We start from the raw sequence: 25,446 nt of genomic DNA, 5'->3' as shown, positions 1-25,446 counted from the left end.
AAACCCACACACGCACGGGGAGAACATGCAAACTCCACACAGAGATGCCCAGGTCTTCCCGATCTCCAGACTGTGACTGTGTGGCCAACATGCTAACCACTAGACCACCATAGTAGATCTACCCTTAGTACATCCTTAACAGTTTTTTCTGTTTCTTTTCTATATGGTTAAGTAACTGATGAATCTAGTAAACGACAGAAAGTACTACTTTTCAAATATCTTTGTCACGACTGTTAAAAGATTGTAACGAGAGAAGACCGATCAAGTTGATCATGCTCTATGATCTTCTCAGCCTTTTCAAGTGCAGGCTGGCGTAAGTTCAGAAGAACTTGACAATATGTTTATGGATGTTATACTAATAGTTAATTCTTATAGAATTAAGATTTTTGTAACATTCTGACTTTTTTTCATGAAAAATAAATGTTTTCAGAATAATATTGCAACTTTTTTGGGAACATAAAGACTTTTTGTATACCCACTCTCACACCATAGTACTCAATCCCAGTCGTTTCAATTTGAATTTGAAGTTTGATTCCTGTTTGCTATCTTGAAGCGCATGCGGGTTATTCATTTGTTCAAGGCAGCAGGCAAAAAAAAGTAGTTACAAGGCAACATGTTAGTCTTATCATTGGCTTGCTCAGCAAATATTTAATCCTTATCTGTTAGCCCCAACTGGAGGGGTAAATGTCTAATATGATCTACAAGGAGTAAAATATGAAACATCAGTTATTTAGAGTCGTTTGGAATTGGACAAACAGTTTGGCCTAAGAGGACACAGGGATTTCAAAACATGCAGGAACACAAAATTATAACAATAATAACATATAATAACATTTTAAATATTCTGTGCAGTCATCATTAAATGAGATTGCAGTAACTGTGCACAATAGTGCAAGACAAATATTCAATAAAACCAGATAGGCGATGTTGTCTATGAAATAGACTGTACAAAAAACACATTAAAATATGACAATATTGTAGTAAAACCCAATTTTTTGGTAATCAAAATAAGACTGAAACATATTTTGAGTATATTCATTGTGATCTATTTGTTAAGTTGTTAATTCAGATTCATGATATTTCCCAAGCCAGAGACTACTAGATAGATAGATTGCCAAGAGAAATTCTGAGAGATAGATAGATACTTATGTATTCTCCAAGAGAAATTCACTCAGAATGTGTTGTCTCTTTGGGCGTCCGAAAAAGCTGCTAAGCTAACCCTTTCCCAGACTCTGCCATCTGTCAGCAGTCTCATCACACTTCACGCCAGCTTAGCATAGCAAAGTCGGTGCCAAGGTGAAGGAATGTGACATGACAGGGCACCATGCAAGGCCAAGATTGTAATGATAGCTCAAGATCGCATATTATGCACACGGAATAACATGAATGCCTCGTTCGATGTCTGCGGCTAGCCATCAGAGCATTTTAATAAAGCTCATTTATCACTGAATGTCTTGCGTGGATTATTTGCAAATCCTTTCACCGTAAAGACTTGCAGAGCCACATCTAAACGGCGGAGGATTGCACACTCTATGAAAACAAAGTCATGAGCTGGCTTGTTGGGGGACTGTGTTGTCAGTGGTCTCTGGATCAAAGTTAATGGCTTTTACTGCACACAGCCAAGAAGGGGATATTACATTGCACCTGAGAACATATTTACTATATATCTGAGTCATACTGTGCAGTCGCCTGTGACATCTACAGTGTGGGTGTTCTTCACTATAAACTTCTTTTGTTGGAGGAAATTTCAGCTTTGCGTCTTTCGCAAATCTGTATCATCTTTAGTGTTTTACAGCAACATGGACTCATGTCTCTGCAGTGACATTAAATAGAAAAATGATCCGGTCTTGCTATGGCTTACAGCACAAACATGGCGGAACGTGCTATGAACATGCTGCGGTTCTCAGCACAGTCTGCATCCTTTTAAAGTGATTTGTGCTCAGGGTTTGGACATATTATTTGCAATACAACATCATGGAGTGTTTTGTGGGACCCACCTCTGGGTTGTGGTCAAAGTACTTTGGAAGACATGCCAGCATACAATGTTTTCTAATTATTAGACAAATGGTCAATGACTTTTGGACAGTTCGTTGCTAAGTCCCTCCCGTGCCGTTGCACAGATGTTTTGGTTGTTGTTTATGTTTTTCAACAACTTGTGCCTCGGTTTTACAGACACGTGCTTGTCAGTCCCCTAAAGTGGTGTACCAAATTTCCCGGTGATCCAGCTTAACACCGTAAATTTGCAGAGGATGTTTTTTAGACCCCGCTGTGCTGTGTGGAAAATTGAACTTCGACGTATGGCAGGGGCGCGATACTTTTCCAACCAGGTCCACATCCAGAAAAATGAAAGAATACAAGGGCCACTTTATTAAACACGTTAAACCCAACACAATGTAGGTCAAACTACACAAATATTGTAAATTTAAAAGAAAGACATCCTACATGAGATCTTTGCAAAGCAAATAATAAAAGTGTAAAGTAATCCCACTTATATCGCGGTTAATTGGTTTGACACCCGTCCGTGATACGTGAATATCCGTAACCCAAAGCCCTCCTGCTTGACGATGATGTTGTCCTCCGACTTCAGATCAACATTTACAATAAAAGTGACTGAATTATTCCATTAGATTGAGGTCCAGAACCCTCCCCCATCTCTCCTCAGTATGCCTCACACACGTATGAAATGCATTTTAAATATGAGGTACCCACCACCAAAAATTAATAATCTAAGATTGTCAATGAACAGATGCAATGCAATGTTACGTTGAGTTATGTTGTAGAAGTTATATATAATTTTCACTGTTGCATCTCACAGCAACTATGGTGCGTTAAAGGACCGCTGAACAATGCGCTTGACTAAAAAAACATCAGTGAAACTAAGAAATGCATGTAAAAAGTGGTAGTGTTACATGTATGATGAACACTTGACCTGAATTATGACGTATTTATAAATTATTACTGGATATGGGGAATGAGAATTTTTTTCTGACAAAAAAGAGAATTTATTATAGACTATATATTTGATACATGCACACTATTTTACGCTTATAATTCTGACAGTCCGCCTGGAATTACAGTGTAAATATCAATATTATCAACAGTAAACATCAGACCACATCAAACAACAATTGAATTTTCCATATTTTTTCTACTGAATTAAGGATGTGATACACAATGTGAACTATGAACGCTGAAACATTGACTATTAAATAATATGTGAACGTCCCTCGTTTTTTACTTCCCAGACATGACGGTGGGTAGGTTAAATTGTGTGTCACATATTTTTTGACTTGTGTTTGTTTGGTACCATGGGTGAGGTAGTTGTTTGGATCGCTGTATGTGAAAAGCTATTTAAACCATCAAAAGGTTGCCTCAGATTGACTGATTCTGACTACTTGCAAGTCATGTTGCCAGCTTGTATGATTAACATTTAAAAACTTTGGAAGCAACTGGCGGGCCGGATTCAAACGCTTGGCGGGCCGCATGTGGCCCCCAGGCCGTAGTTTGCCCAACCCTGGTCTAGTGGTTAGCATGTTGGCCAACACAGTAACAGCCTGGAGATCAGAAAGACCTGGGTTTGATTCTGTCAGTAATTTCTGGGCATTTCTGTGTGGAGTTTGCATGTTCTCCCCGTGTTTGCGTGGGTTTTCTCCAGGTGTCCTCCCACATTCCAAAAACTTGCAATTTAGGTTAATTGGTGACTCTAAATTGCATGTAGGTACTGTATGAATGTGAGTGTGAATGGTTGTTTGTCTATATGTGCCCTGAGATTGGCTGGCGACCAGTCCAGGGTGTACCCCGCCTGTCGCCTGAAGTCAGCTGGGATAGGCTCCAGCATGCCCCCACGACCCTAAAGAGGAGAAGCGGCATAGAAAATGGATGGATGGATAAAGTAACTATAGCTCCTGAATTTTTGCTTTCGTTTGGCTGGGGAACCTTTCTTTAAACCACCCTTTGAGGCGGAGATTCTCATGCCTTACTTTTTCTCATGCCTCACATTTGTACAAAACCACATCAAACAAGGTCCAACAAAATACCAAATAATGTCCTCTTGCTCAGTGAGAGAGGACAACATATTTTGTCTCATAGAAATTGATACCAGTGTGGTTTGCAGATTCTTCTGTGGATGGGATATATTATGTTTTGACAGTTTTTATGACGTGAGGTGGATTTTATATGAACAGTGCGAACACAATATAATTACATAGAAGTGAGATGCACAGTCAAAAGTATGTAGGTGTGTGTGTTCTTTGAGGCCAGTCTGGAATAGATATGATCTCAGCATAACAGTATTTACTGGACGCTGTGCAGTGGTGTTTTCCCGCACGTGTCAGGTGCTTGACATTAGTGGGAAGCCAAGAAAGTCGGAAAGGCAGTCAAGAGGAGCGAGTGAAGTAGGTTAGGTCAGACTTTTCTCAACAATTAAAAAAAAACTACTTAAAAGTGAATTGCTGGGCACAAAATGAAATCTTTTTTTTATTGTGATGATAAAATGAAACTTCAGTAATCACTTGGCTTCGTCAGCCTTTCTTTTATGAGAATAAGAAAGAGCTATGCAGCCTCGTATACATTTAGCTGTGCTCATTTATGTACAATAAGAAAAACAGTTGGCAGTCAAGGCCACCATGTAACACATGATAGAATGACCTTCTTTGACTTGCACAGTTACAGAAATACAGTATGTTCCACGGCTATCATCTGTCCGTGGTTTCCACGACTTTTTAACCCATTAAATGATGATTTCATGTAGCTGTGGTACAGCTGGACCTGCCAGACGGTTACCACCCCCAAATGGACCGGCTTCAAATGCTGATCCGCTAGTTTGTATGTGTGTCAGGCTTTTGTCTGGTTGGCTGAATAGATGCATGCCTTTACTCTGTATCTGTGTCAGTGGGGGTGAGAGCGGGGAAACCCTGCTGAGGAGGTGAAAAGGGGGCAGTAGGCTACAAAAAAAAAAAAACAGAGGAAAGAAAAGGGGTGTATTAAAGGGGGAGGTGTGGTATGAGTCAACTGGTAGCGAAGTCACTTGACAGGCTGGTCCTAATGAAAGTTTCGTCTGTCGTCACCTTGGTCCTGCTGTCATGCATCTCTGTGCTAAGCCCGACTTTTCCTGTAGAGTCTCTGTGACAGCATCAGATAGCATCTGGACGTGTGCTTAAAGCACAGGCTCAGCCCTCCGTGCCCTTTAAGCACTAACGGCTTCTTAATAACAGCGGTACCTGCTTATCCTGACGCCCCTCGGACTGGCTGCCTGACGTCGGCATAAGTGGTTGTCCTAACCAAAACTGAAACCAAAAGTAGCCATTGCTTGCACATTGGGGAGAATAAAATGAGTGGAGATAACATCTGCAACAACATAAAACAATTTCCAAGTGAAGTTGATTAATTCAATCTGTAAGATTTAAGCAAGAATGCTCAGTCTGTGTGATTCTCAAAACAGAAAAAACTGCAAATGATTCACGCACCTACTGTAATCACGGTCAACCTTCGTTGTATTGCCTGGTTTATTTATTCCAATTATCGTGACTTGTTTTCTTTGCCTCCGACATCCCCTTCGTTTTTCTTTTCATTTTGTCTCCATTTTATTGTCCATCAGCTCGGCACACCAGTGTTCTTGTGTACTTCTTCTACTGGATTGAACAGACAGCTTGTTAATTACTTTGAGCACTGCTGCCACCTAGCTGGAGGCTTTAGTATTGCTCAAGAATTAATACCATGCATGCAGACAATGTATGAAGACACTGATACTGAAAGTCCACTGTGCCTCTTATGCCTCCTCCTCCCAACTTGGCTGTGGTATGTCTTCACATCAAATGGGCCCTGTGGGACCGTGTGTCTGTGCCCTTCTTCCATGGGTTTTTAGACACCATGCCCTACTCGCGATGTGTCCAGGAAGCTATCTGTGAGGGAAATATATTTAGAAGGAATTGTGATGGCTTATTTGTGTTTGTACCGCAGCATGAAGTTGCCCGTGCTAAAAGACAGCTGTCCTCTGTCCACTTATCAGATTATGCCAAAGTTTATTACTTGTTTGGGGTTTTCATCTCGCCCCCATGTCTTAGTCTTTTGTATGCTTTGACTTTCACGCCCTGTGGGTCCGTGGAGGCCTTCCTGTGGCTCCCAGTGACAGAGGCTTCTTCAGTCTGTGTGGCCGGGCTCACTTTTCTCTAATCTAAACCACCATCGCCACATGGCTTCCATCATAACATCCAAAGCATTTCCAGGCTACAGGAACAAATTAATGAATGTCTTTATTTTTTTATGCAGTCTGTGTATGTGTGTGAAAGAGAGAGTACATATTGCTGCAGACGTAAACAGACCTCCCAACATTTTTCCACCTAATTGCCCTGATCTACTTATTACTTGTCGTCAAAAGCCAAATCCAGAACGTGAGCTCACTCTTATCTGCATTACTGCCAAATAAGTTCCACCTCAGTGCTATAATCTGCTTTTATTGACCCTTCATTCACCTTCACTCAGGCAGAAGGAGGTAATTCCTGGCTAGTAGCATATTACACGTCAATGCCGGGCAGTCACAAAAACAAATTATATTATATTGTTATATATTTGCTATTATAATTAGAATATTTACTTGTTTCCTCGCAATGTCTGTATACATCCTCTAGATCAGGGGTGTCCAAAGTGCGGCCCGGGGGCCTTTTGTGACCCACAGCTTGTTTTTTATTGGCCCATGGCACATTGTACAAATAAAATTTTAAAAAAAGAATGAAAGAAATGTTGAAAGTAAGGAATAATAAAAACAAAGCATTATCTTTAAATATATATATATGAATGTGAGATTGAATGCTTGTTTGTCTATATGTGCCCTGTAATTGACTGGCGACCATTCCAGGGTGTACCCCGCCTCTCGCCCAAAGTCAGCTGGGATAGGCTCCAGCATCCCCCCACAACCGTAGTGAGGATAAACAGCATAGAAGATGGATGGATGGATGGGTGGAATGAATGGATGGATGCCCCCCCCATCCTTTGATTTTCAGTATGTGGCCCTGGGTGGAAGAAGTTTGGACACCCCTCTGGATAGTGATTTCCAAACACTGTGCCACGGCACAGGAGGTCATAAAGTGTGCCGTGGGAAATTATCCAATTGGAATTTAAACAGTTTGAAAGTGTTTTTAGGAAGCCTTACTTGGGAACACGCCATTTTCATGTGTTTATGGCTTTATTGCTAATGAGCTGTGTTTGTCCACACCTGTCATAGACAAAGTGTGTGGCTCCAAGAAACCACATTGTGTGCTTTATCTACTTTTTATATATACACTGTAACTCGGCACTAGTCTAACGCCTAATGTAATAGATGTCATATATCACATACAACAACGTAACATTAAGGAATGGGACAGGAGGACACAAACGTTAGCAACGCTAGCATAGCTATGTGAACTACAGTGCATTACACTCACATTTAACAGCAACATCATGCTAGGTTAGACTATTCCAGAGCTGCCAACATGTATGCATTTTTGTACTCAACACGCATTTTGAGCTTTAAATATGCTCGTACGCTGCTCTTCATGTACGCACTTTGTTACGTTCAGTTTGTGTCTGAAATGCCTAACACTCAGAGATAAGCCTGAGTACTCATAAGATATCTTCAAGGTTGGCAGGTCTGCTATTCGCTGAAGAAAAAAAAGATTAAATATACTGTATACCTCCCACATCTGTAGCTGACTGATGGATCGTCTTTATTTCAAGGTGTGTAGCAAAGCCTGCTTTTTTTTTTTTTTTTTTTTTTTACAAAGCTGTAAAGTGGTGGGCGTTTACACGGAGCAGGCTCATCTAGCTGGGGGCGGGACAGAGGCGGTATCATATCTGCATGAGTAAGCAGGGATTTTGCTTCTGATTTCATCAAAACCCGGAACTTCAATACCGACCGCCTTATCTCTCAAAATTGGAGCCAACAAGTGAGGGAGATGGTCGATTTTTCTCATGTTTGGTGCTCATAAACAGGCTCACATACATATTTCTGTCATTTTTCCCCTTGCTCCATCATCTCCAATCATCAGCCTGAATGTCATTTCATCTCACTGTGTCACTTTTTCTTTTCACTGTTTCTTAACAGTGAGGTCAGGGGAAAGTTGATTGCCATGCTGTACTAAAATGTCTTAGATATAGACACACAGATGTAGGATTTGATTTCCCCAGGCGACTTCAAAACAACCAAACTCTCAGTGCTTGTGTGTTATTTTAGTCACTTAGCAGTAAAAGCAGCACCGCCCTCATGGACTCTAAATGGGGGATGCCAGTGATCCATAATGATCACCTACTCGAATTGATATGTGATATTCTTTAAAGTTCTTTAATTGTTTCTTTAAACAGACACGTGCAAAGGTATGATTCACTGAGCACCTCTCAGGGCGAGGTTGGCATGACGCCCCTGACTCAAAACTGCCTTACTGGAATGTGTTGACTCCAGCATGGAGAATCAAGTTGAATTTGAAGCATCACTGCACACAGCTATTTTAACAAAGGTGTCTTTGCATCGCTTGTGTGGCTCTTGTCTCGTGAAGTCTTTGTCTGAATCTACCTGTCCTCAACACAGACCTGCCCTTTAGCGTGAATAACTGAGCACATTCCAGATGATTAAAGACATCCTGCTACTGCACTGTGTTTATGATTTTTATAATTATGTGACCATTACCTCTGTGGGCTTGTTGAAGCAGTTGAGAAAACAGTGCTCCTTTTGGTCAGCAGCATGACACTGTCAGTAAAAGTAACGAGAAGACAGCTCGCACGGATATTATTCCCCTTTCAATTGTCTTACAATGTGGTATGGGGATTCACTGATAGCAAAGTTTTATTTTGTAGTATGGGGATTAACTGATAACAAAACTACTATTAAATCAACAATCTATACTGAAAACATAATCAAGATGTAGAAGCCTATTCTACAGTTTAATTGGGCTTTAATACAAAAGATAAAGCTAAAATGCTATTGACTTCCCCGAACACGTGTCATCACTTTCGATTTATTTGCTCTCTTAGTCCCTGATTTGCTTTGGTACAATAAAAAAGTCCTGACAAATGCAATAAGCTATTATGCTGCATATATCAGCTGGTTTCAGGTGAACATAACTATTAGAGCTGGGGCCCTCAAACATTTTTTCTGTCAGTGAATAAGCTCCTTGGTTTCGTCCCCGTGTAGGAAAATGTCTGCTTTTTGGTGTGTATCCGTGCCAAACGGTATGGAACTAATCTCCACTGAGCTATTTCTCATTAGAGAAGGGCCTCTGAGCGGTGCATCAGAGTGTGGACCACAGACAGGAACAGGGAAAGATGTGTCTCTTCCTGCAGATGTGCCTTATTTAGTGTCGGGAAGGAATAACTTTCTGACAGTTTTATTGCAGTCCGGAATAAAAGGCTAAAAAGGAGAGTATAAGTCTTGAGTGAATGGCTGGAAGAAAGAAGAAATCTTTACCATGCGACCAAATATGCTCTTACTGCAGCCTAGTCAATGCAGGCTGGGTGCTAACGCATCACTCTTGTCATGTCGTGTTTTAGCCACACTGCCCTATCCAAAGTGGCGAGATTTTATATGGCGCTAACAGAATGGCATTGTTTTTACCACTGTCTTTCATTTATTAAATTTATAAAATCACCTAATTTACATGCTTGAAAAATTACAAATAAAAAAATAATACAATATAAATACCCTTACCACAAAATCCTGTAAACAAGTGAAGAAATAATAATAGTAATAAGTATAAATACAACAATCAACATCAAACAATTTGAAAACCACAGTTTTCACACAATAACACTATATATAAACTACATTTACACAATGCAATAATAAATATAAATATACAAACTAAATGAAATACCTATATAGAACTATATGCAAAACTATTATACTTATTTGTTGTCAACTGCAGCAATCTTAATTGGAAATCATTTTAATCAATATGAGTTTTACCATTTTGAGGGATAATAGTAATTACTAGTTTTGATATAATTATATTGATAGGTTAATTCTTTCTCGATTTTTTTGTTTCTCCCTGGGGGCCATGGCACCCTTAGCATCCGCTTATCTTGCCTGATGGGCCAGCCAGCTGTGGGTCACAGTCATTTGCCAAAGCAGGGCTGTTATCAGCTATTTATTGAATGATTTGCATTCAATATTGGTGAGGAAGAGGCCAAGATTCAAAAGACTTGAACAATGAAAATCAAGTTGCTGTGACGTGGGGAAGGTACTGTATATGGGAAGTTATTTTTGTACTTCAGCAATCAGAGGGTGTGTTCTTGTAGCAAATTTGACACATTGCCTTTAGGTAAAAGACAGTGGTCCTACTTTGGTCAGTTTGTAAATAAAGCTCTTACACTTTACTCTTGGTAGAATCATGATAGAATTCATTTGTGAGCTGCAACAAATAAGCAATACTGCTATATAATAGATTATCACCAGGCACTTGATTAGGTGCACTTTTTGGTTTGTTTGTATCAGTACCCAAGATATTTACGAGCAAAAAATGGTACCTAACTTTCTTAATAGAGTTGTGTCATTTGCAATTAAAATGCAGTAAAAAAAAGATGAAACGTAGAATATGACTATGTATTTCAGTTTTAAAAGGAGGAATTCCATTTTTTTCCCTTCTCATCTTATTATGAATAATGACTCCAAGCGCAATGAACAGTACACATACAGTCGTCCCTCGCCACTCTGCGGTTTGAATGTCACGACTTCACGCCAAGCTAAAACCCAAATCTGAATGTCACTTCCTGTCCACCCCCGAGGGAACACATTTGTAGCAACACACACAAGCATGAGTCTTATTTATGTTTTGAATGACTTATTTACTCTTTTTTTATGTCTACTGTATTGAGTAACACAGTAAAAAAGGTGAACATAGGGCATGGGTCGGCAACCCGTGGCTCCGGAGGCGCGTGCGGCTCTTTAGTCTCCTTGTTGTGGCTCCCTTCGCTGAGCGCCGAGATTTTTTTAAAACACCAAAGTAGGGTAAATGCGCATTTTTTAAATGAATGTGAAATATCCGACTCACTGGAAGTCCATGAATGCATCTAGACTGCGTTGTGACTGCTGATTGGATGAGCAATGAGCAAGGGACGGGGAGGGAGGCTGGTGTATGCAGTGAGTCTCACTGCATGGGAGAGAAAAAAATATTAGGGAGTTTTTGAGTTGCGTCTGAAGCAAGTTACTGCGCAGTAAACTAAAACGGTGTAATTAAAAGGAGCATAGCAATATGTTTTATAACGAGAAGTGCGCTATAGCTATGTGCTGAGAGCCCGTGACACGCTAATCGCCAATGTGGTGACTCCAGGAGAGGCAGATAGTGTGCCGCTGCAGCTGGCTGTAAACTCACCGCTCAGGACAATATGTGCTTTCACTTTCACATCTCCAAATACCAGAAAAATCTCCCAACAACGTCAGGAAAACTCTTTACATTTGTCGCTAATTGCCTTTGAAAAAATTTGTCAACAAGCTGGTTTGAAAAGTCGCCAGGTTTACCGAGAAATTCGCTAAGTTGGCAACGCAGGGCTGCACGTGAGATGGGAAGCCATTCACAGATGGAGAATAGATGAAAGGATCGTTCAGAGCATCTATTCTCTGAATTAAAAAATGAACAGGAAATTATTCAGAAAATGAAAGAATGCCTCTTCTTGCAAAGACAGTCAAGGACGGGACCAATAGAATGGTTATTGATGACAATTCACCGCAGGCATAAACGGTATTGAGCAGCAACACTAATGTGCAGATGTTTGAAATCTGATGAACGTTTTTATCTTGGCAACATTTAGTTTTAATTTTACACAAATATGTGAACTACTCAGTGAGACTTACAGTTAAGTGTTTATATTATTTCAGAGTAGGCATGCACATGTAGACTCACTTCTGTTTGTTGAATATTGTGGTTGTAACAGGTAACATTTGAAAAAGATTACAATTTTTACAAGTTTATAAGCAGGGTAATATTTTGCGGCCCTCGACTATTTTGTTTTTGACTGGAAGAGGAGGCAAAATGGCTCTTTTGATGGTAAATGTTGCTGATCCCTAGTATAGGGGTGTTATTTTAATGTTTAGAGTGCTCTAATAATGTTAAAAACTGTATTTAGAAGGTCTTGAACAGGTTTTCTATGTTGCTCAAACTATGAAAATATTACATTTATAAATAAGGAATCCTACTTTGTGGAAATTCACTTATCACGGTCAGGTCTAGAACTAAATCACGATAAACGAGGGATTACATGAAACTGAGCGTTTTTGTCTTTGTAGTGCTCTTGTGTTGGATTTCTTTGGTTTGTTCTAGAATGTGGATTTAGATACTACACAATGGCTGATCTGTATTGCGTTAAAGTTCGCAATTCTGACTATCATCAAAGGCCATTATACATTTGCAAAGCTTACTAAACACATGCAGCTAACACAGGGTAGCAGGCTAAACCAGAAAAGGTCCAGTCATGTTCTGTTATTTATAAACACATTCATCACCGACACTCCTCGGCTTCCCAACTTCGCATTCGCTCAGATTTATTCCTTGTGGATGTTGTTGCCTGCGTGACATTTTCCATAAAAGACCAGCACTGTTCATTAGCCATTTCAACCATGTATGGTTACTGGTACTGAAAGGGCAAAACAGTTGTGGGTCTGATCCTCTTTCACCAAATAGCACATCGTAAATCAGCACAGGGTTGTAAAGATACAAAAACATGACTGCAATGGGAGTTTGAGGTGTTGGATTTCAGAAAGCAGCCTTGTTAGATATGAAGACTCTTAATCACATGTGGTCTATTAGTCTGCTTTCAAACTGAGATCACAGTAAATATATTAAGGCTGCAACTCACGATTATTTTAATAACCAATTAATCGGTCAATTATTTTTCTGATTAATCGATGGAAAAAAAGCACATTGCTTCTTATTCAGAAATAGAACATTTGAGCTGACAGAGCAAATAAGTGTGCGAACACCAGGTTGCCGCTTGAATAGTCTGTTAAAATAATGTTAAATAATAAAAAAATCCAAATGTTTGTCAAATAGCTTCGGTAAAACAATAAATGTACACAAAAACACAACTACTCAGTGGTCCGCACCGAGAAGCACCAAATTGAATGGGTGTTTCTGCAAAACAAAAAACAAAAACATCCTCCTTGGTGGAGTTACGGTAGTTAGGATATGGGTTTGACTGATCTTCCTGTTGACATAGTGACATCTTTTTACAAAAAGAGGGGTATGATTTTCACATGATATTTACCATAGCGGCCCTACACATGTGGTGGGAAAATGCTGTGTGTCACGAGAAAGGCACCCAAAGACATCAGACACAGAGTACTTATTCTGTCTGGTCCGGTGTCTGGAAGTAGGCTGTTGTGTGCCCACAGAACTGGCAGCCAACATACATCCTCTCTCTCTATGTCTCTGTCCCTCTCATTTCATCCGCTAAAGGGATTTACTCTCTAGCCAACAACAATAATGAATAGAAGCCTTTCGCTTTGAATCCCAAGGGTATGCACCAATCGGTGTGTGTTTCTCACACTTGCGAATGGGATTAGCAGCAGCTGTTTGTAAAGAAGAGGCGCTCATGTGCACAAGTGTGTGTGTGTGGGTGTCCTGTGGTATGCATTGTGGTTGTCTACCACCATGCATTTACCTCTAAGTAAAGGAGGCATACTAACCAGATGCCCGAGCCACCTCATCAGTCTCCTCACAATGTGGAGAAGCAGCGGTTCTACTCCGAGTTTCTCCCGGATGACAGTGCTTGTCACCTTATCTCTAAGGGAGAGCCCAGCCACCCTATGGAGAAAACTCATTTCAGCTGCTTGTACCAGCGATCTTATCCTTTCAGTCACTACCCATAAGTGAGGGTAGGAAGGTAGATCGACCGGTAAAATTCACTACAACGGACCGATGCAGAGTCCGCATCACTGCAGACACCGCAACAATCCGCCTGTCCATCTCACATTCCAGCCTTTCCTCAAAACCCCGAGGTACTTGCAGTCTTCTGAAATTGGGACTGTCACAAGTAGATACTATGTTCGTCCTTGCTCATGAACACATTATAATGGGACTGTCTGTGAACGTAGCTTGTCGTTACAGCTACTTAGATTCACTTTTTCAAAAAAGCCATTCGCAACAAATCAAGAGCCTTTTTATGGTCTTATTGGACACTTTTGGAGACTAACATGAAAGCACATATCGCTCTTCTCAACGAGCAGTGGGTACTGCTGTGGGCAATAACAGGCAGCTCTGTCTTGCCTGTGAAAAAATACAAAAAAATGTGATAGTTACAGTATGTTTTTAAACATGTTTGTTTAGTTTTTAGTGTTGTTTGCTCACTTTTTGTCTCTTCCACACCTGCATCATAGCCAATTACGCATAACCCACCACCACAAATAGATTGCAGTCCTGTGGAAAACTACATATATGCATTATTTAGTTTAGGTTTATTTAGTTACACCTGTTAATATGGTACAATGTATTCTACACCACAGCTGACCAGCAAGCATATTGTTAAACGATACAGAAGAGGTTGCTCTGTCAATGTTTTGCAGCATATCTCTAAGACTTGCTGACTAATTTATCATGCTTTTTAATGTGCCCCTGTCAAATATATACATTTAAATGTGCATATGCTGTCTAAACAGAACAGTCAATGCAGCGGAAGAGTGCACAGCTCAGCTGCATTAGGCGGTGCAGTCAGTTGCTGTATCTGCAGCACTAGTAGACCTTTTCTGCTGCGTCAGAAAGCGTTCAAGAGCATTGATGACACGATCACACTGTGCTCAACACTGCCACCCTCTGTCAGAAGTGCAGACTGCATGCAGGGTGACAGATGACCAAAAACTGCTGGAGGAAATGTTCATGTCCATCACAAGGCTCAGTTTTCAGCATGTTTCCATAACAAATTAACGAGTGGATTGTTTCATAGCCATTGTGGTGTTTATGCTGTGAATTTGCATAATAGTCAGCTGCAGATCCTGCTTTGTCAGCACAACGAAACTGCTCCCTAATTCTGTGCAGATGTGGCGTCTGCTGTCCAATTGCCCTGTTTTTTTTTTTTCTTTTACAGCATATTTTTCACATTTAGCTACTTGGGAATAATTGCCATTGATAGTTCTAAGAGACAAGGAAGTTATATTTGAGAGGAAATGAACACAGTGTGGAAAACACCACAGTTGATAGACAGTTCATTTAGGATAAAACAAATTTGTCTCTTTGCTTCAGTGGCATTTTCTGTGATATCACATTCACATGTGTGACTGCTTTCTTCCTTTTCCCTTTCCATACAGAAAAACTGTACAACTCCACTGGAAGGGAGCTAAGGAGAGCCCTGTTTTCCCTCAAGCAGATATTTCAGGTAATTATTTCACCCTTTTCAGCAGCATATCATCTTGCTTTTACAGTGATACGAACAATGTCACCTGAGTCTATGGTAAAACCGGAAGCAGTTTAAGCTCCTCCAGGGGAAAGAACCCATCCTGATGGTCCCGCTGTTACACTGCTGTCTTCCTCCGTCTCATCTGAATGGGTTTTATCAGAACATGCTCCAGCTAGGCTTTAAATAACCTTGTGACTGACAGGTGAGACTTACAGGTGGTTTTGTCGTTGGAGATGCAGCCTCACGTCAATTCACTTATATTTCTGCTAAAATGTTGCGCCGTACCCATTCATGAATTAGTCGGCCTGGTTAGTTACCGGTAGTTGTTGGTTAGCAATACAATTCCTAGCTTTCAAATTTGTGGAAACAGTTTAGGGAAGGCCCTTTTCTTGTACTCAGTGCAAAAAGCAATGTATGTAAAGGCATGCTGAGATGAGTTTAGGGTGAAGGAACTTGACCTGAGACCTCATCGACATCAAAAACCTTTGAGCGACTGTGAGCCAGGCGCTCTCACATCCAACATCTAACATCCCTCTCTGAATTTTGTTTCTATTTTCACTTCCTGTAATGGCCAGGGGTCCTAATATGTTTGTACAATACACGCCCAAACAATGGGAGGGCAGCATTTGAGGACTGACCTTCCCACCACTATAGTGCATGCTAATTTGTGTAGTTTCCTACAGTACTTCCATTCCAACACTCACCTTTTAACCGCAAGCCTTGCATGTAGTCACTGAGATTGCTACTACAAGCTGTTAAAATGAGTTTCCTTCATATGTTCACTCGCTCTGCTGCAATGACTCACCACCACCACCACCACTACTACTACTACTACTACTACTACTACTACAACTGCTGCTGCTGCTGCTGGGTGAAAAGCTCAGCTGAGAAATGCTTTTCTGACTGTGTTTGCCCCTGAGTCACTCTGCTTTGCATGGGAAACCCTTGGCTTGTTCTGAGTTGTCATTCTATATAAAGTGAAGAACCCCTATTGATTTGAATGGTATCTGACACATGGTGGCGGATGTTTTGCTGATGGAGTCGAAGATCAAATGAGTACATGGTCACGGTATGATATCAAGTATTTTAGAATATACTAACTAGACAGTAGATCCCTGCTTTTCATCAGGGTTACATTCCGGACCCATAAAAATGTCTATTTTTGACACACGGCTTTTTCTCGACCCTCGTAACCCTCCTGTTAGCTTGACGTTGAAGTTCTCCTCCGATTTCGAATCAACATTTGCAATAAAAGTGACTGTTGTAATTATTAGATTAGATTCAGCCCCAGAACCCTCTCCTTCTCTATTCAAATACCATTGGTCACTCTCTCGACACAATCCAGGTTTAAGCCCTAAATATGCCTCACACACTTATTAAAGTATAAAATGTATATGTGCTTGCCGTTAATGAATGATTATGTGAGATGATCCATGAAGAGCCTTTAGCCTGGTCATCGGGCTGGCAGGCTAGTGAAGGCGTTTCCCTAAGCCGTCTACATTATCCACACTTTCCTATTGTATTCCAGTAATGACTTTTGATAAGATATTAACTTGTGTTCACCTCACTGCAAACTTTGAGGTCGGATTGACTGAAGCTAGTGCTTCCGTATCAACTTATACATCTCACAGCGGCTATGCTGTGTTCAAGGACCGCTGAACAAAGTGCGAATTCTCAATGCTTGAAGAAAAACATCAGCATGAAGCATGAAGACATAAACAGTAAAAATTGTAGACTTTTCTAACAGTGTTACATGTATGCTGTACATATAACCTGTATTATCACGTATTTATAAGTTATTACCGATGTATGGTTAATAAGATGTGGCTTTTGGTTTTCAGGGAGAACTATTTAAAATAAAAACTAAGATTTTTTTTTTTCTTTACCAAAAAATGGTGAATGTGAAAACGTATTATACCTGTATGTAATAACTTCTTTTGTTAACTTAAGTAATGATTTGGAATGCATGAGAAAGTGTAGCTCTCTTTGACCACATGGTCATTTATTATTGTACATCACAACAGCAGCAGAACCAATGTTGTAACACCAACACCTTATGAGTTCAACAACAGTACGGCAAGAGTAACATACTGTACATGAGTGTCACACCAACAGGTGAGTAGCAGCTTTTGAAAATGCATACAGAGGTACACAAAGCTGCTGACCACTCATGATATTTCATGATATTAACTGAACACTCACTGTGTTTTAACAAACACAGTGAGGAGGTTGCCTTCAGCCACAGTTGTTATTGCCAATCTTTTTCTCGCTCTTGATTACTCGATGACTTGATTTTGTAGACCAGGCACCCAGCAACGATACGAGTTATCAAATAGAGATGTTAAGTGTAACATTTACGATATTTCATTTTATTTCATTACACTTTTTTCAGTATCATGAGTGATTTTCTCTGATGATTGGCTGGGCGAAAGCACATGGTTTTTGTGAGCCGTTTAGTCAATTTTGACTTTTTACCAAATACTGTCAGTAAGAGTTAATGTATAATGTGCTAACAGTGCTGACTTGTCCTTTACTTCTTTCTTTCTCCCTGCCCTCTCCAGGATGACAAGGACCTGGTGCACGAGTTTGTGCTGGCCGAGGGACTGACATGTCTCGTAAAAGTGGGAGCTGAAGCCGACCAGAACTACCAGAATTACATCCTCAGAGGTACATGACCCTCAGTGCTGGACAGTGTTGCATCAGTCGACTTGATACACACTTCTCTCTCCGCTCAGTTTATCGCAAGCTGTGAAAGAGGGCATTATTAATCACTTTTGTCTTGCTAAGCCTGTCCACATCCACGTGCTATGTTAGCATGTAAACTGATGAATCTGCTGTCTGACCTTCTCGCTACGAAATGGGATATAAACCAATGTCTACCTGTAGGTCAAGTTTAGTAGTTTGTTAATTTAGCAGTCCCATGGCAGCAAAGGTGAAAGATCACATGCTTATAATAGCAGCCAGGGGCATCATGTTAGTGGAGCACTCACTCTTTTCAAGGTCATTGACATTTAGCTGCCCACTGTGAGGGTCACAAATCTTTAAGTAGCTCATAAACTCTTGCTAGGATGTCGCAGATCAAAAAACCTACTTTTCTCTCTTCTTTTTTTTTTTTAATTCCCTCAGTATTTGACTTAATGCCTTGTAATTGCTTGATAAGGCAGGACCAATACTGTCAGGCTGGCTTTGTTTTATAGATACCCATCTTATTTTTTCATAATTTTTTACAAGTGGACATACACAGGCCAGACAGTTTTGTGCCATAACTTTAATGAGCATCATTAAAATAAGAGTGAGGTTTAGCTAATTTGCATTCTTGATGGCCTCTTTAGTGTTTACTCACTTAAATATGTCTCGACCGCCCAATGTGCAGTTGTAAATATTGACTTTTTCTGGATGTGAAAGGTTCTCTTGGTCCCCTTGTGCAAGTTATAAACATGAACATAAGCCCTGCTTGGACTACCTCGTTAGTGTTTAGAGAACTGAACTCAACTGGAGAGGTAGAGACAGTTTTGGAGGAGATGTTGGTGTCATTGTCTAGTGAATGATGAAACCACGTCTCATATATTTTCACTCCCCTTTCTGATCAAAACATCCTTATCACATACTCCTTTCTCCTCCTCATGTTTCCACATCACTATGAGAAAAGTACTGCCCTCACATAAGAGCCTTTAACCTGTTTTGACTCCTCACCTCATTTCTCCTGACTGGTCACAGAGTTTTTAGAGTGCCGTTGATCCCCTTTCACTCTGTTGCTCTAGTGAGCTAGATTTTGGAGAACACAAGTCGAACATGAGCTGGGGCAACACATGCTCAGGTCATAGGTGTGTATAGATCTGGCTGATTTACTGTCAATGACCTAAATGTGGAACTATGTCATGAGGATTCCTATAAGGGGAAGTGGGGGTGGAATGCTTGTGATTTTCATACATGCAATTTGACATATTGCATCTCTGCTGTTGCAGATTGTTGTTGTTCAAGTTGCTAGAAAACCCATTATCGTGGACCATAATGACCCTGTGGTCCCCCATTGTTGTTCTGGTTGTTTGTGAGGTACTCGTATATGCCTGAAGGAGCAAAGCAAACAGGTACCGCCAATTTGTGGCAGGCCGCCACAAATACATGAATGTATGGGAAGCACTGTCTTACTTAATACTGTCTGTCTTACTTAATATAAATCCAAGTAGGGCTTCCTAAAAGCACTTTTAAACTGTCTAAATTCCACCATCAAAGCTACATTTTGGCCAGCATACTTCCAGTACACTATTGTGGGGCATCTGAGACTATAATGAAAAAATACTGTAATATGTGACCTTTAACATGCATTTGCTCCATTGTTACAGACAAGTCATTCCAGCTTCTTCACAGAAATGATAATGGTGTTATTTTCAAAACCTTCCACATTGGGACTCCGTCCATCCATTTTCTGTACCGCTTGTCCTCACTAGGATCGCAGGTATGCTGGAGCCTATCCCAGCTGACTTGGGCGAGAGGCGGGGTACACCGTGACCTTGTCGCCAGCCAATCGGCGGGCACATATAGACAACCATTCACACTCACATCCACACCTATATATACAGGTATATAGTTTTATACAAAGTATATACGTTTAGGTTTTCATGCTCCAAAATGCTTTTTGTATATACCAATTACATTGTTTTTAAACATTTTTATTTGAAAAGGGTGTCATGCAAATGGCCTACAAGGGTGAAACACTGAGCCAATTCTAAGAAGAAGGAAGGCAGCCTTGAACTTTTCTCTCTGGACCGCCTTTGAAAGCTCCTCCATGAATCAATAAAACCATCATGAAAGATGGAAAAAGTATCCACACTTGCTCCCAGTGAGCATACATTTTACAAGAGCACGTTCCCAGACTTCACTCCTTGGAATGATGCCATATTACTTTACAATCTACACCTACATTTTGCTTTTTTCTTCTTCTTCTTCTCAGTTCTTGTTGCTCTCATAGCCCTGGAGGTGTCTGTGACCAGTTAGTGCAATGATGTGGGTTTTTTTCCTTCTTGGGGCCCCCTCACACCTGGCTCAAAGGGCTTCCAGACTGGGATTTAAATTGCTGGAGGCTTGCAGTTGTGGCCCAAGGGGGACCTCGTATGCCTTCATCACCCCATCAGCGTGAATGGGAGTGAGGTCACTCTTTTTGAGGTGCCTTTTTATCATGTACTTGTTCAGCTATTTTACACTTAACCCAGAAATAAACAGGAGCCTACGAGGTATTTAAAGCCTCAGAAGACTACGTCATTCTTAGATCTATGGATGATAGACAAGAAGGTGTACCGTATGTTGCATAGTTACGTCTAACTGAAATTCAGTGTAAACACAATCTATTGCAGAACGCTAGTTGACCCCACTTTTTGAAACAGTTATTCTCAGAAGAAATAATGAAAGAAATAATGACAAATCTATTTCAAACGGTGGCCATTATAAAACCTTTCTTAACGGTAATGGCCATTTTAAGTAAGATTTGAACATTCTTAATGTAAAGAGTAAAAATACGTTAACATTGTATATAAAGCACTCATAGAAGCGCTTCACACTTCTTGTTTCTTCTTTAAGTGTAAAAAACACTGTAAAATGTACACAACATGACAACATTTTGGCACACAATTCGTGACCGCAAATGGTGCGCATTGGCATGAAATGACCACGCTCCCGCACAACTTATTTACACCTTGTCAAGTACTGTTTATGAGTAGTGCACGACAATAGTATGCACGGCGTGCATTGCGCCATTATTTGGTCCCACTGCCTCCCGCCACCCAACAGCAGGCATCACCACTAGCTTTGGTAATTCCTCTATTTGCAAGATGCTGAACTCCAGAGAAGAAGCTCATGCAAAAAAAGATAGGTAAGTCTATGTTAGGCCTGTCACGATAAGTGATAAATTGATTAATCGAACGATAAAAAAAAAAGTTGAGTATTTCATCCGCCTTGATAAATTGACATGTGCATATATGCGTTTTTGTTTTCCTCGTATCTCTTTACCGCTCAGGCTGCATGACAAGAGGGTTCACTCTGCATGTGTTTGCGCACATTGGTTCTATAGTGGAATGAACGGAGAGAGTAAACCCTCCTGTCAGCCATTCAGCCTCATTGTCCCAGTACGTGGAGCCGAGGCTACTAGTAAGTGGCTACACAGACAGAGTGCTAGCAGCAAGGTAGAAAGCAAACGCTAACATGAATGAAGGCAAAAAAGCAATGGTTTCTAAGCCGAATGCCACAGCCCCAGTGTGGAGGTGCAGCAGAGCCTTCGTACCGACTCAACACTTACCGAGGAGTTTGGTCAGCAGAGTAAATATAAACAAAACAGCGCAAAATGGTGCGCACTCACAGAAAGTGTCGCTCTCTACATTGCAAAAGAAATGCAACCTTCTAATACGGTTAAAAAGCCAACATTTCGGGAAATGTTTGACAGACAGTACAAATTGCCTGGGCGGACGTACATGTACATGTCACAAACAGCAATTCCTGAACTGTATAACCGAGGAAAAGAAGACGTGCTGAAGGACATCAGAAACATTGTATTTTACTCCACAGATATCTGGTCCAGCTATCATGTACCATCGTACATGATAGCGATCCAATTTATCTTATTTATTATGGTATTGTGTAAAACTAAGACATGAATAACATCAAATTAAAAGCACAAAATGAATGCCGACCCACCATCCACCAGTTCAAGTTCCAGCCAAGTTTTTTCAGAGAGATTACTACATTGCTGTTTGACATGTGTGGTAAAAGGCAGTGTGCTAGCATTGAATACATGAATTAACTTGAGACAAATGTGCACATTAGCACTCAATAAGTCATCAAAACTTACCTTTATGTATTCCCACATAGTATCAGCATTTGACACCAAATATGAGGTGAAAGAAAAATGGTAAAAGTACAGTAGTAGTCTATCTGTGCAGCATGAGATAAAGTTAGCACACGCATAATGGACATGCCATGCATCAAGTGAGACGGATGTAACAGAGAGAATTCGGCCACTTTTCAAAATAAAACATTAAAAAAAATGAAATAATGGAAATTATTTTTTCTTTCTGTGCGGCCTGGAACCAAATGACCCACGACCAGTACCGGGCCGCGGCCCGGGGGTTGGGGATCATTGGGTTAACCCATTCATGTGAATGAGACACGCTGAGGCATGCTTTGATACGCAGCGCCCGCATTGTTCGCACATAGGCTGTGGTGCATTTGCGGTGTGTTTGCGTTTCATTCATGAATAGTTCATGGAAATTAGGTGTGCCACAAATTTTGAACATTTCAAAATTTTCTTTGCACCCTGGCATGCAGATTACATATACTTCATACCTGTATACGACCAATTTACTCATTGGAACCCAAAGTGCGTGTGTAAATGCCGCTTTAAACTTAATCATTAAATGAATTAGTTACCACCATTGATGCATTATTTTTTACAGCCCTAATTATTTGTACTAAATGAATAAGCATTTTTGAACAACATAAGCGAAACCGGATAATTGTCCAAGGCACATGTGATGATCTCTCATGACACACTCAGCATGCGGCACAGTGGTTGAGAATCACTGCAGTCTATTGCAGATTGTAAATAAGTGAAAGTAAATTTCCACTCGCCAATCATGTATTCTTCATTTATGCCTGTTCTGTATCGATATTACAGAAGAGACAGTTTTTCAAAGCAGTATTGTGCGCTATGATGAGGATCTAGAAATCTTTCAGGTCCAATTTACACGAGCTAGCTGGGTTCAAACATTGCCAAATGTTACATTTTCTATTTTTCTCACTTCTCATCAGTGATGATTGTTGACAGTTTTCTCATTTTTGCTTACATTGTTGATCCAAAGACCACATAGAGCCATTCTTCTTGGATGTTTATTGTTTGATTCCCTTTTAACTGCTCCCAAAGCACAATTAGTGACCAGATCACGATGAATCAGCAATATCTTGCTGGTATATTTTTACCTGAATGGAATGGACCCAACTCTCCAATTACTGTTGACGCGGTTTTAAAAACACAACTCAGTAGTTTGCTATTGGCCAGAGGGGAAGCTAGAGTATCAATCATGATCCAAACTAGAACAAATAGTAAATTATTTGGTAACATATTTTCCTTAGCATTTACTGTGAGAAAAAAAGCAGCTTGAGACAGACCAACCGATTACAGCCGACTTGAAGCAATTATGTCTTTCTTTGGAATGGCCAGTGTTGATGGTCTTCAGCATGAGCTATGTTTTTACTGACACCTTCTCTGCTTTTTCTGTTTGCACATGTTTTTACATTTCACAACCAAGTCGAAACACTCCTATTGAGTCAACTTGACATTTTTAATCTATGGGAATGTGGGAAAACATTTTATTACATCTTCTAAATGGTATTTTGTGGGGAAATTTCAGAAAAACAAAAAACATTGCAGGCTGCATTATGTTGTACATGCAACGGGCTAAAGAGCAGAGATGTGAACCTGGTTGTAACGTGCACATATTCCTTTTGGCGCATTTATTTTACTCTTGCTTTCCATCTATTGCACTCCTGTTTGTAGTTTTGCTGCCTTTAATGACATGCAGGTTACAACACTATAAGCTATAAGTGCCTTAACGAGGGAGTAGAAGATGCCTTTGTCAGGTGCTTCATGGCCTCTTAAACTGCTTGGGACCTTGACAACACCTACACGTACACAAGAAATCCTATACTATTTTATAGTGGGTGCTCTTTACAAGGCTTCCCTGTGTAGACCCACAACCTTTTATGCTGTTTGTGTTTTTAAAACACACCAAATCGTCCATAATGTCACTTTTGGTCACTGTCCAAGAAATAGCATTTATCTCCAATTTTCTAATGCAATGCAAATATTCGTTGTTGTTTAGATAGACCCTCTTGGCAGCGTTTACATACCAGGACCATGAGCGAATGGTGAAAATCCTTGAATAATTGATACGGCCATAAAATACTAGCTAGCTTGATGTTGATGTTCAACATTGCAATAAGAGTGACTATTGTAAATATTAGATTAGATAGGTACTCACCACTAGGGATGGGCACCTTTCACATTTGAACCGATACAGTACCGATCCCCGGTACCTGGGAATTAATACCGTTACCGCTTGTTGGTAATGTTACACATTTGATGCCCCTGCACAACCTGAAGCTCCATTGTTCCATTGAATGATAAAGCAGCCCAGATCATGATGGCACCCCCTCCACTGCGCCTAGTGGAAAACATGTCAGGTGAGATCTCCTTGTCACGCCAGTAACATTGGAAGCCATCAGGACCGTCAAGGTCACATTTTTTGTCATCAGAGAATAAAACTTTCTTCCACATTTCAATGTCCCATGTTTGGTGCTCTCATGCCAATTCCAAACAGGCAGTTTTGTGGCGTTGAAGGAGACGAGGGCTTTGAAGACGCTTTTTATTGTTAAAACACGTCTCTCACAGAGGCCGTCTGATGGTTATTGGACTGCACTCTATACCAGTAACAATTTTTATATGGGCTGAGGATCGTCCCGTGTCTTGATGGACAGTCAATCCTCCAAACCCAATTTTTTTGGGTCTACACTTGACTTTTTTGTTCCATACCCCTCAGGGTCTTGAAGAAGTTTAAAATGACTTTCTTACTGCGTCCAACCTCAGCAGCAGTGGTGCACTGCGAGAGGCCTTGCTTATGCAGCTCAAACAGCCGACCGTGTTTAAAGAGAGAACGCTTCTTAGCCTTTGCCATCAAGAGATCATGACTGTGAATACCTGACAGAAAATTACACAATTCCACATTTTTTCCAAGATTTGGGCTTTTAAATGCTGTGTTTTTAAACTTTAGATCAGCTGATGAACAGCCTTTTTCACTTTAATGGTTGTCTGCAATAAATTGATCACAAAAATTTTTTGTCTCACTCCCATTTCTCCTTTTTGCACTTTGAAGCTCTACTTAGAAGCTCCTTAAGATCCAACGGTGCAAAATGTAAATTCTTGCTTTTCTTCAACTAGTCTTACAATTTTGATCAGGAGTATATATTTCAATATTGAGTGGCACCTTTTTGACATCCGAATCATCGTTTTCTTGCAAGGTTTTCATACACTTGACAGAGTGTAACATAATC

At 40.4% G+C, this 25,446-nt stretch overlaps 1 protein-coding gene across 4 annotated transcripts in view; it reads left to right on the top strand.

Annotated features, from left to right (window-relative positions):
- Window positions 1-25,446, top strand: part of fhod3b (formin homology 2 domain containing 3b) — a 133,070-nt gene that overhangs the window by 65,652 nt on the left and 41,972 nt on the right. For all 4 annotated transcript variants that reach the window (XM_054781107.1, XM_054781106.1, XM_054781108.1 and 1 more), the window contains exons 4-5: window positions 15,263-15,330; window positions 17,913-18,018. In XM_054781107.1, the coding sequence (XP_054637082.1) occupies window positions 15,263-15,330; window positions 17,913-18,018 (174 nt within the window). The remainder of the gene's footprint in view (window positions 1-15,262; window positions 15,331-17,912; window positions 18,019-25,446) is intronic.

The sequence above is a fragment of the Dunckerocampus dactyliophorus genome, chromosome 7, assembly GCF_027744805.1.
Source record: "Dunckerocampus dactyliophorus isolate RoL2022-P2 chromosome 7, RoL_Ddac_1.1, whole genome shotgun sequence".
Taxonomy (NCBI): domain Eukaryota; kingdom Metazoa; phylum Chordata; class Actinopteri; order Syngnathiformes; family Syngnathidae; genus Dunckerocampus; species Dunckerocampus dactyliophorus.
Note: the sequence above shows the minus strand (reverse complement) of the source record. Positions and strands in the feature narration are given on the sequence as shown.